The sequence below is a fragment of the Rhinatrema bivittatum genome, chromosome 3 (genome assembly GCF_901001135.1).
Source record: "Rhinatrema bivittatum chromosome 3, aRhiBiv1.1, whole genome shotgun sequence".
Taxonomy (NCBI): domain Eukaryota; kingdom Metazoa; phylum Chordata; class Amphibia; order Gymnophiona; family Rhinatrematidae; genus Rhinatrema; species Rhinatrema bivittatum.
Genome location: NC_042617.1, coordinates 482,156,455 through 482,169,409, shown reverse-complemented (window position 1 = coordinate 482,169,409; position 12,955 = coordinate 482,156,455). Strand labels below are relative to the sequence as shown.

Genomic DNA, 12,955 nt, shown 5'->3' with positions numbered 1-12,955 from the left:
AATACTAGAAATAGCAGTTACTTATTTTTTTTCACAGATTGCAATTTGGCAGACCAGTAGTACCGTTCATGTATAAACAAATATCACTTTCATCAGTTTTCTAATTTTTGCAAGTTTAAAGATAAACAGTAAAAATATTTTATCTATACTGTTGCAATAAATGAATGTGCAAGCTACGCTGACAGATATCAGACAATCAAGTCTAACAGAGAGAAATCGAGAAATTACTTTTAGAGAAGTAAATGAAAATGTACAGAATGGGATACATTTTTTAACGTCACCTAAGTGATAAAAACAGAGTTTACCTGACTATGTCAATCATATATGGTTAAGTATACAGACCAGGGGTTTCCCAACTTTTCAGCGAACACAGACCCCTTTTCAGCCTCAAAAATTTTCATGGACCCCCAAACTCTTCTCTTTAATTTTTGTATGCCATAACAAAAGAAATAATGTATAAAATGTAATATTAAATATTGCTTATTACAATAAACTGAAGAAACATACAGGGAGAGAAATTCCTAAAGCAGTTTAAAAATTGCCCTAATAATTTGAAGGCCGAGGCCACCTCCACCTCCCACTCCAGCTGCAGTGGGGAAAAGGAAGCAAGTTCAGAAATGTTTCAGGTTGACAACTTGGTGTGACTTGACAGAAAATTAGCACTGGAACCTGCAGAGCTGCAATCTAATTTTCAAAGGGAGAACATTTACAGAGTTTCCTTTTGAAAACTCAGGCCAGCAAGGGAAAGCCAGTATTTTTGTAGCTGTGTACTTTGCACCTGCTTTGTAGTTTGCAGGAGGATTTCAAAGTTAAATCCCGGCATGCACTTTCCCTCCCCCACCTAGCCCTGCTATTTTCTCCCCTGCAGGTTAAAGTATGCATACTGATCACAGTATAGGTCCTTTTACCTTCAGTGGTGGGGAGTAGCAATTTTCAAAGGACCTTTTACAGGTGCTCACCCACATAAAAAATCTGGAAAGTACCTTCCCAGAAAACTGACCCCCTTTAGTCTGCATTTCTGTTACACTTCATTATTTTCTTTTATGATTCTACAAATTCATAAAGCAAATGATAATCACAAAATCATTTAGATTTTAAAAGAATGAAAATAGCAAGCTTTTCAAAGGGAAGAAGGCTTATGAGAACTCTATCTGTCGGGCCGATACAGTACAGTGCGCTCCGGGTTTGGCCACGCGTTTTCGACAGGCTAGCTTTACCCCTTATTCAGTAAGGGGTAATAGCGTGTCGAAAACGCGCAGTCAACCCCCCCAAAACTAATAGCGCCCGCAACATGCAAATGTATGTTGATGGCCCTATTAGTTATTCCTGCGCGATCCAGAAAGCAAAATGTGCAGCAAAGCCGCACATTTTACTTTCAAAAATTAATGCCTGCCCAAAGGCCGGCACCAGGAAAGTGTACAGAAAAGCATAAAAAACTGCTTTTCTGTACACCCTCCGACTTAATATCATAGTGATATTAAGTCGGAGGCCCTAAAATTAAAAAAAAAAAGTAAAAAATTTAAAAAAAAAAATTTAAAATGGGCCGCAGGTCGGAAGACGGCCGCTCAATTTTGCCGGCGTCTGTTTTCCGAACCCATGGCTGTCAGCGGGCTTGAGAACTGACGCCGGCAAAATTGAGCGTCGGCTGTCAAACCCACTGACAGCCGCCGCTTCTGTCAAAAAAGAGGCGCTAAGGATGCGCTAGTGTCCCTAGCGCCTCTTTTTACCGCGGGCCCTCATTTGCGTGCTAATTCGCGCGCACAGGAGAGTGGCCTGTGCGCGCGCCGGCTCTCCCGTGGGTTTTACTGTATCGGCCTGTGTGTGACTCCCTAAATAACTTTTGCGTTTAATGTCATATCCACACCTGGCTGTTATCTCTTCCTCCCTCCTCTCTGATCTGTGGGGGTCATCTCTCCCTTCTTCCTTTCCTGGACCATGGTGGCCCACTATCCCTCCCTCTGGCTCCACCTCTGGTCCAGTATATTTCCTGGGGAATCTCTCCTCCTCTCCCCCAGTCTCTGGTGGTCCTCTGTTGTACCTCCTTAACCAGGTCAAGCATGGATTCCTGTTTCCTTCTTTATCCTTTCTTCCTTCATTCCTGTCTCATTCCTTCTCCCCTCTCTTTCCTCTCATACTGTCAATCCCAGTACCATTTCCTCCTTTCTTCCTCAGTCATTCTACTCACTTTTTTAGTGCAGCTCTCCTCTCCTCTCTCTCTGTCAGGCCAGTGGCAGGGCACATGGTAGTAGGAGGAAATGCTTTTTACCTCTGATCAGCCTTTCTCCTGCTTTAATCCTCTCTTTCCCTACATCCTCACCATGCAGCAGTTTAGTTTATAACTGTTGAGGGCTGCAATCGGTCCCTCTCTTCCCCTCCTCCACTGGACATATGCCAGTGCGGTTTGAGGCCCATCTCTATCACTCCTGATCTGCAGCAGTGTGGGGTAAAGTTTCCAGGGCAGCAAAGGTCCCCACTCTCATTCTCCTGGCCTGTGGCAGCAACTCAACTAATCACAGGGAGCAGCAGCTCTCTTTTCCCCAGCTAAACTTTCTAGCATTTCTTCTTGCAGACCCCAGGTTGGGAACCACTGGTGTAGACCAAAGTCATTTGCCAAATTCCAACAGACTCTGCTAACTGCCTGACAGCTTTGCAGCTATATTAATAGCTTTACTTTGCTGCCTTAGTTCTATAATCAGAGAAAGAGAAACACTGCTCAGGCAGTCTCAAACCAGCTCCAGAAAATAGCTGAAAGCTACATAAAGAATTAGCCCAGCATTTAAGACATGAGAACATAAAAACTTTTCAAACATGTGCTGTAAATCATAGACCCTGTAGCAGGGGAGGCAAGCTGAGATAAAGGGGGTCCCAGATAGTGATAAACATTTCACAGAAGGTCTAGGCATTGCACAAAGACACGTCAATAAATAAGCCATTGATTCCTTAGTCATGAGAAACTCACCTATCATGAAGATTACTTTATCAAAAATGATTTTATTAAAGACTAGTATTGATATGGCAAATAATATTGACAAATGTATAGCATGAAAACAGTTTCTGAAGGCACGAAATCAGTGTTGTCTTAAGCCTAAACTTAAGACAAGAAACTTTAGTACACATTTAGTTTGATATGTTGAAAAAGCCACTCTTGTGGAGATGAATAAAATGGTGCTTAGGGACAGGTGCCTGAGAACAGAAAGATGCATTTCAGTCACATAAAAGTTAATATTCAGCTCTGCTTATACTGCTTTCCGTAGGTCTCTTGCTGATATTGATGGGGATGGAAAGCTAAAAGCTGATGAGTTTGTGCTGGCCATGCATCTCATGGACATGGCCAAAGCAGGGCAACCTCTCCCATTAACATTGCCACCAGAGTTTGTGCCACCTTCTTACAGGTACGTTGGGTTTTATCAAGGGAATGTGTCAGGCTTTTGAGTGTCATGACAGCGAATTTTTTTTTATTGACATTGCAAAAGCAACTCCTTGCATTTGTGTTTTGTGTTGGTAGGGGCGTAAAACAGGTTGATACCCTCAATGGAACCCTCGCATCCTACCAGAAAATGGCAGAAGAGGAGCCACCCCAGAAGAAAACTCCAGGTATGAGGATAAGATTCCGAGGCTGGCTGCAGTAAACCTCATAGACATTTCCAATGCACGTTTTGTACATTTTTAAACGCAAATGATTTGTAATTACTTGCACCGGTTTCCTTTCTTGGCTTAATATAAGTAGAAAAATAAAAAGGATGTCGCTAAAACTTTCATATGGAACTCAAGCAATAAAATTCTCATTTCAGGTTATTACAGTGCCATTGCCTCTTTAGGACAGAGCTTTCCAAACTTTTCATGTTGGTGACACACTTTTTAGACAAACATAATTTCACGACACGGTAATTCAGTCTACTAGTAAACCAGAGGTTAAAGGTTAAACGAACGAAACATATTTCGACAATTTATGTATGTTTCCTTAAATATATACATAAATAAAATGTTTCACGACACAACCTATCTCATGAAAACCTTAAATTTATATTAAAAATATATATTCCAAGATTCATGTTATTGTTATAATTTATGAGAAACAATAATAAAACAAATTGTCTGTCCCCCACACACTCATCTCTCTCCTCCCCCCAGCACATGTCTGGCCCCCACACACTCATATCTCTCCCCCTCAAGCACATGTCTGGCCCCCACACTCATGTACCTCGTCTTTTTGATTGTTGCCAGTTAAGTGCTTCACTCCCTTCCATGATCACCAGACACTGCTGCTTGCAGTCAGTACTCCTCATGGCCAGGCCTCATCGGCAGCAGCAGCAGCCAATGCAAGGATGGCTGGGTTCGTTCCACCTACCAAGCCCCCCAAAAAAACGCGATTGACAGCAAAAATCACCCAATAATAAGCAACCCATAAACTGAAAAAAAAAGTGAATCTCTAGAAAAAAAAAAAGCCCAAACTCGCATCAGAGTTGACCGGGCTTGCGTGACACACCTGCACACTGCAGGCGACACACTAACGTGTCGCGACACACAGTTTGGAAAGCTCTGCTTTAGGATGTAGAGCAGTCAAATGTAGTGAAACAGACTCTCAAAAGAAGATAGACTTTTCAGAACTAAGCTATTTTTACTGTAATTAGGTGCTATTAATATATGATGGGAATCCTTGTTTCCTCTCTGATGGTGCTCCCAGCTCTTTAGAGTCTCATAAGGAGTTGCTCAGTTTTGCAGCTTCCCCATGGATTGCACAGCAGGTTTAATGCACAGTCATAGAAAGAGGCCCTGAAGCACAGAGTACATGTTTAGCTCTGTGTTCTTTTAGGATGTATTTCAGCCTTGCTGACATTTTCAGCTGGCAGCCTTAAAATGCTTTCATTGTTTCCTGCTTTCCATTAATTATATATCCACTAAACAGCAGGGAACCAATTGACTACAATCAATAAACATTAATTATAGGGGTAGCGTCATTTCTGTGACAAATCAGCAGCTTTCAAGAGCATAGAGGTCCTTTCTACAGATGAGACCTCTGAAGTCTGGCACTTCGGAAGAAAAGACTGCAATCTTGAAAGCTTTTTATATACATTATTTTTGGATGTCTTATATTAATCAACAAATTTATTGCAACCTGGAAAGGATCCAGTTGCTACTATAAATCGAAACTATGGGCCGGTCTCATGGCTCAGTAACAAGAGCATAATGCTACGCAGAGGACCTGGATCCTATTTTTGGGTCCAGTCTTCTGCTTCCTGGGTAGATTGGGGCTGGGGGGGGGAAGGGGGAGAATCTCATCCATGTGCATCAGCAACATCTAATGGCTGAATGATTGCAGTGTACAGGAAGGAACCCTGGTGCATGGACCCAATCTGAGGATTATTGCTGCAATGGCTGGGCTAAGTGAGCTCGGAGGTGTGTTAGAATAGGGGAAAAATTCCTACATAGTTGTGAATGAAGGCTTAATATATCATAGCCCTACAGAAGTCAGTTCTGTTTGAGTTGGAAGTCCAAAGGTACAGGAGAAGAAAAATCTACATTAATTTATGATTATCTATTACATTCCCATTCCAAAAAATCTGTGGGATTTTTTTTTTTTTTAATTTTAGTGCACAAATTGGTGTGCATTTGCCTTAACTTAAATTTTGTAACCAAACTTAAGGTGTTTTCCCGGTTAGAAAGTAGCTTGATATTTTGAAAGCTTCCATTTTTGAGTTTTGAAGAATTTGGGATTTAAATTTGACATTGGCACATGCACAGTAAGATTAAAAAAAAGCTATGAAGACAGTTTAAATACCCAATTTAGCAATACAGTCAAGTTGGGCTTTAATTTGATAGTTGATCCAAATCAGAAAAACAATGCTGTGCAATTTTGTAGGGAAGCTCAGAGGAAATATGTTGACCTATTAAATTCTGATGCCAGTTTAAGGTGTTTTTGCTCACATTCAGATGTTTGCATGGTGCTCTCTCGTTAGCCATTACTGCCTATCCCCAACTCCCTTTGCTTCTCCAGCTGCCCTGTGCTCACCATTCCTTGCACTCCACAGTTGTCTTCTTGCCTTGTCGCCAAAATTTTGGAGATCACCACCATACTATAAGCAGGAAACTTATGAACATGCCTACCTTCAGATCCAAATTGAAGACTCATCTTTTTAAATTGGCCTTCATCTAACTGATCATGCCTTTGCACCTACCTACAGTTTATATGCAATAATTTAGACACCTCTGGTCTTAACCGTATGTTTCAATGAATCTCTAAGTGAACAGACGCTGACACTACCTCTGCATAGTACAAAGCTAAACGTGGCATCTGTCTGCAATTTTTAATGCAAAATTACTATTCCCTGTACGTACCAGGATCAGTCAGGACCGCTGGGTTGTGTCTCCCTTCCAGCAGATGGAGTCAGAAAAAAAACTGAAAGGCACCCTCTCTTACTCTGGTGTGCCACCTGCGATCCTTCAGTATTTTCTCTGACTCTAGCAGATGAGGATGACAGAACATGCGGTCCTGATCCTGTAAAAAAAAAAAAAAAGAGAGGGTTGTTTTTGTTTTTTTTACTTAAATCTACCAGAAAGCCTGTTCTTTCTGAAGGATTCCAGCAGGTAAGAACCAATTTTCCTTTTTTTTTAAATTTATTTAAACATATTGAAAATAATAAAATACTGAAAATGACCTATAAAAAAGTTTGTAGACCCTTACAATTGATTCATTACAATTTTTTTTTTTTTTTTTTAAAGTTGTTGTTAATGACTAAAGATGTGACTCTTGTTAGGTCTTCAGTTAGTCAGGTGAAGACAATTCCATGGTTGAACAAATACTCTGACCCTTATAATCTCTCGGGTTGTGATTGTTCTGTCTGCTTTCAACAACCATGGGGCTTCCTGAGAAAAGGTGCAGAATATGGTGACCAAAATGATAAAAGGGTTTGGAACAGCTTCCCTATGAGGGAAGGCTAAATGGGTTATGGCTTTTCTGCCTGGTGAAGACAGCTGAAAGGAGATATGATAGACGGTTATAAAATCATGGGTGGGTAAATTTGGAACGGTTATTTATCCTTTCCAATAGGAATAGGGATATAAGAAGTGTTTAAAAAGTTAACTGTTTAAACTATTGAAATTTATACTGTTAACTCTTTTTAAACAATAAAGATATGGAAGAGCCACCTTCAGCTGCAGGGAGGGTCCCGTTGATATGATAGTGAGCTCACTGCCTCCTCCTAGCCTCAGCCATGCCTATGTATTCCTCACACCTTCCCCAGCATGGCTGGATACACCCTGGGTTTGCCAATAGCAGCCCAACCTGCCCCCAGTTGGAGAGCCGCACAGCATGCTGAACAAAGGGAACCTTGAAGTCTGCCCAGGCTGACTTGAGTATATACCTGGCTCGGCCTGGATGAGATTTACATTTAAATGACTAAACAATAAAAAGTTAGTATAACTCTTTTAATCATACGCATTTGAGAAATACATTCTGAAATCAACAAATATTAAGAAATTATTGTAGCCTTGCCAGTGTGGGAGCCCTAAATTTATTAACACATTACAAGATCTCCAGTTTATCAAGAACAAGCAGGATGGGAGTCCCCACATATGGATGACATTATCCAATGGATTTCAAAGATTCTAGTGCTTTTAGCATGTTCTGCTAAGCATGTACAGCTGTAGTCACCTCTCTGCCTCCCAGGCAGAGCACCTAAGTCTTCTTTTTTTTCCGCAGAGCCTGTAAGTCATGGCTTTTTGCTTTTTCCCTCAAGGCTACTGCAATGAAAGTTTTTGAGCTGCAGAAGCCTGTGAGGTTTTTTTCCCTTAAGTTTTAGTAGTTTGTGTTTATTTTGAATTTTTTTTCCCTTTTCAAGGTTTCTTTCTGCCAGTCGCATAGTGAGTCTAATGCTCAGTGCATCCTGGAAGAGCTTTTCTTTTTCCTGAATAAATTATGCTCTGCCCATAGCTTGTTTGTGGTGTTGTTTCCCTCAGTTCGATGATTTTTTATGCCTTTGTCAGTGCCTTGTGAGACATGCAGTCTGTGTGTGATCTGTGAAGGCCTTTAGCCTGGAGAATTGCCTGAATTCTCATCCAGGCAGAAGTTCCATGAAAGTTTCTTCTGACTGCTGGGCATCAACAGTGGCTCAGGCAGCGAAGGAATCCAGGACTGGAACATTCCCGTGGAGAGGAGAGCTCATCCTCCCCATGCTCTCCATGGGCCCAAGTTAATCTTCACCTCTGGTGCCCTGGATGACAAAACCTCCCCTCCGGTTTTTAGAGAAGGGTGAGCATGAGCTGGAACAATCAGTTCTGATGCTGTATCGTCAATGGCCCGTGCACACACCTGTGGTTAGATGCTGGGCATCAATGCTGTCGAGCGCCATGAGTTCCATTGTCGTAGAGCACCAAGGGTACTATCGATGCCAGTGAGCACGAGGGCACCATCGACACCATAAGCCCCATCTAGTGCTGAGACAAAATCAATGTTGAGTGCGTGGGTGCTGTGGGGCCATTAATGTTGTTGGCCTCGTGGATGCTGTCGACGCCATCGATGATGCTTGGGTGCAGTGGATGCTATTGAGCTCTATAGTGCTGGTCAAGGCCGTAGGTGATGTCGAGTGCTGGGGGCAGCTCTTTTGCAGTGAACTGCACAGGTACTGGCAGCTTAGTTGCCGGTTCACACTGTAGCATGGAACAGGCCGCATTGTGGGCATGGGCTGCGATATCAACGTGGAACTAGGGTTTGTACTGCAACATCAGGTACAAATGTGCCACGATCTGCAAAGTGGAGCACCACTGCACGGCTTCTGGCACTGTAGTTGCAGTGCTGTTGTTAAGTGCAGAGGCACCACCATCACTCTGTGTCCTCTGCTGTGTGTGCCATCTTGTGGCAGAAGACATCATGGACTGGTGCACCGCATCGCCAGTGAGCCTAAATGTCTCAGGCGAGAATGAGTTCCTATTTAATCTGGGGCCACCCATCTGGGGTGGATACTGGGACTGTACCAGAGGGATACCTCCTCCCATAGGGAGGGGGTCATGCCTTCACAGGTCCCTTCCTATATTGACTTACGCTCTGGACCCCCTTCACTGGGAAGCTTTCAAGGAGCTTACCATCTTAAGTTATACCTCTTAATGGCGCAGCCTTAGATTGACCATGGATTGTAGCAGCTCCTTGCAGGACCCTCTGGAGAGCTGGGGGTGGGGGGAAGTGCAGCAAGTTTCAGCTAGACCACTTTCGCCTGGTTGCCATGGTGTCCATATTCTTTTGTTTGGCCATCAGTAACTTGCTCTGTCAGCAATAGAATACTGTGGTGAAGGGCCCCCCAATCTCTCCAGTAGTCGGAGACTGTTTCCCATTGTTGTAAAGAGAGTAGGGTTTCTGGGATCAGGGCTTAGTTGCCCGAACCCTGATGGTACCACTGTGTTGATCACAAGTATGGGACAGGGGTCTTGTCGCATATATGCTGCTGACCTGGTTAAAGTTGAGATCTTTATCCCCTCAAGATATAGGGGGTATGGCTATTGGCTTCCAAAAGGCAAGCTTAGCAGGTTCCCTCTCAGTGCCTTGTTTTTTGCTCAGGGAAAAGGTTGTTTTCCCGCTTTCTTTTCTGGATAGCTTTGCCTTTGAGTGGTTGCTTTCTTCCTCGGCTGCTCTTTGTATCTAATTGGATCTGGGGACCCATTGGGGAGCAGCACTCTCTTCACCACTTTGTGCTACTGTGCAGCCAAGATACCTAGTGGCATGCAAGGAGCTGTCACAAATTCTGTCTTCTCATAATATTGGCATTGGATTTCCTCTCATTGGAATCTGCTCTCCAGCAGCAGATAGGGATTTCTGTTGTGTTAGAGGAGTGCCTTTTCTGATACCTGCTGGGCAAAACATGCATGCTTTCACTTTGCAACTGCTCCTGCTAATCAGTGTCGTGCTTGAGTGGCACTCTGTCAGTTGAGGAGATGGTCCTATCCCCTTTGCATTCTAAATGGCTTCTACAGTATACATGACCCATCTCAAATAGCATCTACAGAATACGAGACCCATACTGTCTGAGTCCCTGAGTTATACAGAGGTTCTCTTGCACAACTTACCCTATCCATAGCTGCATGCATCCTGGTGTTGGGGATCTTGTCTAAGAGCTTCACACCCAAATTGTAGTTGCTTGGGGTCTTCAACTCCTCTTTCAGAGGTAAACCTGACAGTGTGAGCATTCATTGGCTGATAAGGTAGTCCTTGTCAATGCAGATGTTTTTTCTGCCTTTTATAACCACAAGGTTATTTTGTTTGAAAATGAGTTCTCTTTAGCAGTAGGTCTTGAAACCATATGCCAGACATACTGGTCAGACTGAACCTGATCTGGGACCCTCAGGAGTTCCCGGGTTGAAGTAGTTATTTCCATAGGTACTGGATCTTGCAGTATTCTGTTTCTGTCTCAGCAGAGAGGCTTCTGGACTTCTTCTTCAGGATGATTTCAACCTTGACTGGAATCTAGGGTTTGCACTGAGTTTTATTTGACACTCTGTTTGTTGCCATTTGACTACTGAGAGGAGGTTGGACCTTGACATTCAGAGTTGCGCACAAAAGTATGTGCTGATGTTATGCACATAGCGCGTGCTCAGAGCTGAAGCACTGTACGTACTGACGTCCTACGTAGGGCTGTACCACTCTCACAGAAACGCGCACAAGTTGCCGCCGATGAGGCTGACCACGCAGTGTGCCTAAAAAAGCGGGGTCTAGCCCACCGGGGCTACTCAACCCTCGGAGGCCCAATTCCCCTTATCCCTACGGGAGCGGGAAGGACGTCTATATGTCGCGCCAAGCATGGAGATCGGAGGAAACATATTGGAAATCCCTCCAATTGTCTCTGGATCGGTAAATCTTCTCTTTAAAAAAGAAAAAAAAAACTTACCTGGGCTTAGCGCTTACTGGCTGAGTACAGAGACAGTCTCCAGCTGTGGGGGGAGAGGGCTTTGGCTATCACCACCACATTCAGTTTCCTGCATCCGCTGCCTTTCAGCTGCTTGATCAGGAACGTCCATGCTGAGAACCGGCTACCGGACCAAGACACACCTCTAAGGGATCTTGGAAATTGCCTCAGGAATTCTCAACTGGGAGAGGGACCTTTAGGTAGCACAGCAGGAGAGCAGGGCTCAATTCTTTCTCCAATTTAAAAGTAGAATTTCTTCTTTCAAAAGGTACAGCGATCCCCATAGGGAAAGCATGTCTGCATCTGCTGGAGACAGAGAAATACTGAAGGGCTGAGATCACTGCAGGGGTGTATCTAGGGTGACATCAGCTTTGAAACTTGACTCGGTCTCCATCTGCTGGCAGAGATTCATAAACCCACTGGTCCTGAGTCCATCTGTCTACACTAAGGAAAATGAAATTATCTGGTAAGTAATTTCTCCATTTCGCAGGTGCATCAGGATATTAACATGTCCCAAAGGGACTGCTCGCCCCAGAGAATGCCTCCCCACCCAAATCCCCTAGGGGTCTGCACAGACTCTTGTCCCATCCCTCTGGCTGCTCTTGAAGACAGCTGTTGTTTAAAAAAATGTCCTTTTATTTTAATATCTATGGTGATGCCCCACACCTCAACCTGACTCCTTTACAAGAAAATCCAGCCTCCAGAGGCTGAGACCCCCCCTCCCCCCATTTTGTAAAAAGAATAGGCCCTGGTGGTGAAGTGGACTTCCTCTTTACACAAAAAAAAGATGCCTGGTGATCTAGACGAACCTGAGGCCCACCCCCACCATCATGGATGGTGCAGTGGGGGCTCAGGACCCAGGCGGTGGCCATTTTACAAAATGACACTACCCGGCATTGGCCACTATCATGGATTCACTAAGCAGCAGGGTCATTTACCATGGCTTGGTGAAGCCCCTCTCTGAGAGAAAAATATTGCAGCTTGGTGAATGACCCTCTTAAGGGCCAGATCCATTAAGGGTTTTCTCCCATTTTGTATCTAAATTTGTACCTGAGGCAATGGAGGATAAAGTGACTTACCTAAGGAGCAGCAATTAGTTTTGAACCCTGGCTTCCCTGGTTCACAACCTGCTGCTCTAACCATCAGACTATGCCTCACTCCTGAAAAGAAAGGGTGGACCAGACAAAACCTATACCCTAGCTGGCTTCCCTAGAACCAAAGCATATATAAACATGTCATAACATAACCATATATTCACAATTTTTATGTTTTGCCTTTTGCCTTGTAATTGTTTACTACTAGTGAAATGATGACCATGTTGCCCTATAGCATGGTAGTGCAAGTTTAGGCTTGCTACATTATGAACTTTAGTTTTTCATTTCTTAATGCTGGTGTGTGTTGTCATCCCGATATTTTGTTTGTTTTTCTTTTTTGGGGTGTGTGCATGTATGGTTAGTTAAAGCTCCATGCAAGTCACATCATAAATAGCAAATAATAGAGAATCCATTTATCAGAGCTGAAACTCTTACCGTCCTTCTTCTTTTAGTCACCTTTGAAGATAAGAGGAAAGAAAACTATGAACGAGGCAACATGGAACTGGAGAAGCGCCGGCAGGTGCTGCTGGAGCAACAGCAGCGAGAGGCAGAGCGAAAAGCTCAGAAAGAAAGGGAAGAGCAGGAGCGGAAGGAAAGGGAGCGCCAGGAGCAAGAGCGCAAGAGGCAGCTCGAGTTGGAGAGGCGCTTGGAAAAACAACGTGAACTGGAAAGACAGAAGGAGGAAGAAAGGAGGAAAGAAATAGAAAGGCGAGAGGTCATTGTGCTTTCTAAATCAGTTTTATTTATTACTATTCATAAGCATGGTGTAAAGAAACATAATTTATGCTGGACTCATCCAAGGAAAGGTGATTGAGTTGATTCACTAGGCTTTTTGAAATTTTGTCTTTTAGGGATCTTGCACCACCCTGGTTCCTTTTTGGCTTTTAAATTTTTTTTTCTGTTACATGTGCATTTGAACCAACAGATAAGATGTCATATTAGCAAAAGTCTTGTGAATATTTTCTACTATAT

The 12,955-nt window shown here is 43.4% G+C and overlaps 1 protein-coding gene across 4 annotated transcripts in view; it reads left to right on the top strand.

The window, feature by feature from the left end:
* Positions 1–12,955, top strand: part of ITSN2 (intersectin 2) — a 337,690-nt gene that overhangs the window by 99,796 nt on the left and 224,939 nt on the right. For all 4 annotated transcript variants that reach the window (XM_029596037.1, XM_029596039.1, XM_029596038.1 and 1 more), the window contains exons 10-12: positions 3,255–3,392; positions 3,506–3,594; positions 12,436–12,698. In XM_029596037.1, the coding sequence (XP_029451897.1) occupies positions 3,255–3,392; positions 3,506–3,594; positions 12,436–12,698 (490 nt within the window). The remainder of the gene's footprint in view (positions 1–3,254; positions 3,393–3,505; positions 3,595–12,435; positions 12,699–12,955) is intronic.